Below are 2,712 nucleotides of genomic sequence, written 5' to 3' on the forward strand. Positions count from 1 at the left end.
ACCCCAGCGAGCCCAGCTTCCTAGGCTGTGCTCAGGAGAGCAGGCTTCCTGCCTCTTCAAGGTAGCACATCTGTGACAACCTGGGGGTGCCACCCCCACTCCCAGTGCCTGGCAGAGACTAAGACTAACGCATCACTTAATAAAGACCCCTGAAGCCCGCTCTGTCTCCTGGTGCCTTTCTGTGGGTCTTGGAGTGGGGGTGCGGGGCTCTGAAACGGCGTTCTGGAAAGGTTTGAGGTGGACCCATTGGAGCAAGCTGGCAGTTTTGTGACAACATAATCAAGTTCACTGGCCCTGGGTTGAGCTGGAGTCTGCATTGTCCTGAGGGTGCAGTGCAGCCTGGGGCTGCTGTGCAGTCTCCAGCTGGGTCCTCTGAAGCAGAGCGCTTTGAGAGGGAGGCGGGGGTGAGCCTTGAGGCCAGCCTGAGTCCTCAGCCCCTGTCCTCTGCAAGGACTGGCACCTCCAGTACCTGGGGAGTGAAGGACTTGGCAAATCCCTCATGGCTGGACCAACACGTGCTAAAGACACGACCACAGCGAAGCACAGTGAGGTGGTCTCAAGTCCAAGGCCAGGGTTGGAATTTGCTGCCCAGCCGAAGGGCCCCCTCCCCTGGGAGAACCGGACCAGTGGTGCAGTGAGGCCTGGGGAAGCGTGCGCCGTGCCGGCCGAGTCCTGGCAGTGGCCCGGCTACGGCCAGTCTGATGGCCGCGGGCTGGGGTCGGGCTGGGGCTGGCCGTGCAGGAGGCCGGCAGTGAGCTGCCTGCTGATGGGGCCGGGCGCCCCTGGCTGCTCCCTGGAGGCTGAACAAGGCTGCGATTGTTCCCTTTGTCTCCCACTCCCCGCCCAGGCCTGGCCCGCCAGCCGCCACCCTGCTCTCCCGCCGCCGGCCTGGCGGGCAGGGGCACCCGGCCTGCTGACCCACCGGCTTGGGAGCGCCAGCCGCGCGCTGGGTAAGGAAGCCCCCCTGGGCTCTGCCACCCATCCTGGCGGGCTGGGGGGGCCTGCTCTAGCCGCACACTTCCAGAGACCGCAGCCCCGTGCTGGAGGAAGGGACCCCGAGGGCGGCTAGAGCCCAGCCAGCGGCTGCCTCTGCCCCTCCCCGGGACGCCTCCTCGCAGGGGCAGGGGTACCTTTCGAGCTTTTATCTATTTCAAAGCTCAGCCAATGGAGGGAGTAGGGGACGTCTGTCTTGTGCCCAGCTGGGTCCCCAGCACCCAGCTCGGGCAGAGAGGCCCCCAAAGTGTTGAATGACAGGAGCAGAGCCTGGGGGTACTGTGGGGTGAGCCCGGAGGAGCTGGCAGCAGGAACGGGCAGGGCCGTCTGTGGAGCTGCGGGAAATTTTGGCCCAGGGAGCTGAGGAGGGGGTGAGCGTCCCACTATCCCTCCTCCCTGGCCTCTGCCCGCCGGCCGGCCAGCCCAGCCCCTCCACTTGTACCAAGGAATGTGCCTGGAGAGGCTGCCCGAGCAGCAGGCGGGGCAGCACACAGGTCTGGGCTGAGTGGTGTGGGGCTCAGGAGGGGTGTGTAGCCCTCGAAGAGCCAGGCATCCCCGATTCACGGCCCCACCCGCGGGCATCTGGCCTCTCTGAGAACCCTCCCTCGCCTGCCTTTCCTGTGCTCAGCCCCGCCCTGGGCCCAAGGCTTTCCCTGGCTGGTGGGTGGGCTCGAGCCCTCCAGGTTGACCGGGGGTGGGGTGGGGGGGGTGAGCCAGGCTTCTCCTGAGACAGAATGGGGGGCAGGGCCTGGACCCAGGGCTTGGGGTTCCTGAGGCAGCCTTCCCCTGGGGAGGAGACTGAGCCCCCCCAGTGGAGGGACCAAAAGCCCCCAGGCTAAGATGGGGAGGGATCAGGAAGCTGGGCCAGCCTTCCCTGGCCTGAGGAAGCGGCTTGGTGCCCAGCTACCACCCACACACGTGCATGCACCCCTAAGGGAAGGTGGATGGGAACAGATACCTGAGCCCCGCCTCTGTCTCTAGGTCAACGTGGAGGTGCCCGGCCACCATGCTCAGTCTCAAGCTGCCCCAGCTGCTTCGAATCCACCAGGTTCCCCGGGTGAGGGGCTGCACCCCGCTACCGCTACTCCCCAGGGGACTGGCTGGGACTGAGGTTCTTCTAGCAACAGGATGTCCCTCCTGCAGGCTAACTCTTACCCCTCCCACTCCTGTTCCCCAAGGCACAGGCTTGTGGCCTGCTCCCTAGGCTAGAATGCTCCCTTCAGAGTCCCCTGCCCAGGGCGCCCCGTGGGTGCCAGCCCACAGCCCCAACCCTTCTTGGCTTCTACCACTGGCTCTTCTGTTTCTCATCAGCTCTCAGGGGATTGGAACCTGACTAAGATGGAGGTCGGGCTGAGTTTGGTCTTGGGGCCACTGTGACCTCCAGCCCATTCTCTGGTGGAGAAGGGGTCTGGCCCAGTGAGCCCCTTCTCCCTCCACCCCCCCACCCCGACCCCCAACGCAGGTGTTCTGGGAAGACGGCATTATGTCTGGCTACCGCTGCCCCACCAGCTCGGCCTTGGACTGTGTCCTCAGCTCCTTCCAGATGACCAACGAGACAGTCAACATCTGGACTCACTTCCTGCCCACCTGGTGAGGGGTCTGTCCCAGCTGGCCTTGCGCTCGGAGTACTCAAACGGGCTGCTGTGGGTCGCGCGGACAGCCTGAGCAGTTGCGTACGCTGCATGTACTTCTGTGAGCCTGCTAGCGCAAGCAGGAGGA

General features: G+C 65.0%; 1 protein-coding gene across 1 annotated transcript; it reads left to right on the forward strand.

Moving 5' to 3' along the window:
* The first annotated feature begins 9 nt into the window (after nt 1-9).
* On the forward strand, nt 10-2,577 carry LOC111735535. The gene is made up of 3 exons (XM_023527039.1): nt 10-950; nt 1,975-2,050; nt 2,456-2,577. Exons 1-3 carry the CDS (start codon nt 500-502, stop codon nt 2,538-2,540), a joined length of 612 nt encoding a protein of 203 aa, XP_023382807.1. The 5' UTR covers nt 10-499; the 3' UTR covers nt 2,541-2,577.
* Nucleotides 2,578-2,712: the final 135 nt, after the last annotated feature.

This window comes from Pteropus vampyrus, unplaced genomic scaffold, assembly GCF_000151845.1.
Source record: "Pteropus vampyrus isolate Shadow unplaced genomic scaffold, Pvam_2.0 Scaffold1000002991, whole genome shotgun sequence".
NCBI classification, from domain to species: Eukaryota; Metazoa; Chordata; class Mammalia; order Chiroptera; family Pteropodidae; genus Pteropus; species Pteropus vampyrus.

Bases quoted from the DNA above. Each gene is read 5' to 3' on its own strand.
- LOC111735535 (XM_023527039.1), top strand. From the start codon at position 500: ATGGCTGGACCAACACGTGCTAAAGACACGACCACAGCGAAGCACAGT. The intron at 951-1,974 runs GTAAGGAAGCCC...CTCTGTCTCTAG, and splicing joins GAGCGCCAGCCGCGCGCTGG to GTCAACGTGGAGGTGCCCGG. The intron at 2,051-2,455 runs GTGAGGGGCTGC...CCCCCAACGCAG, and splicing joins GAATCCACCAGGTTCCCCGG to GTGTTCTGGGAAGACGGCAT.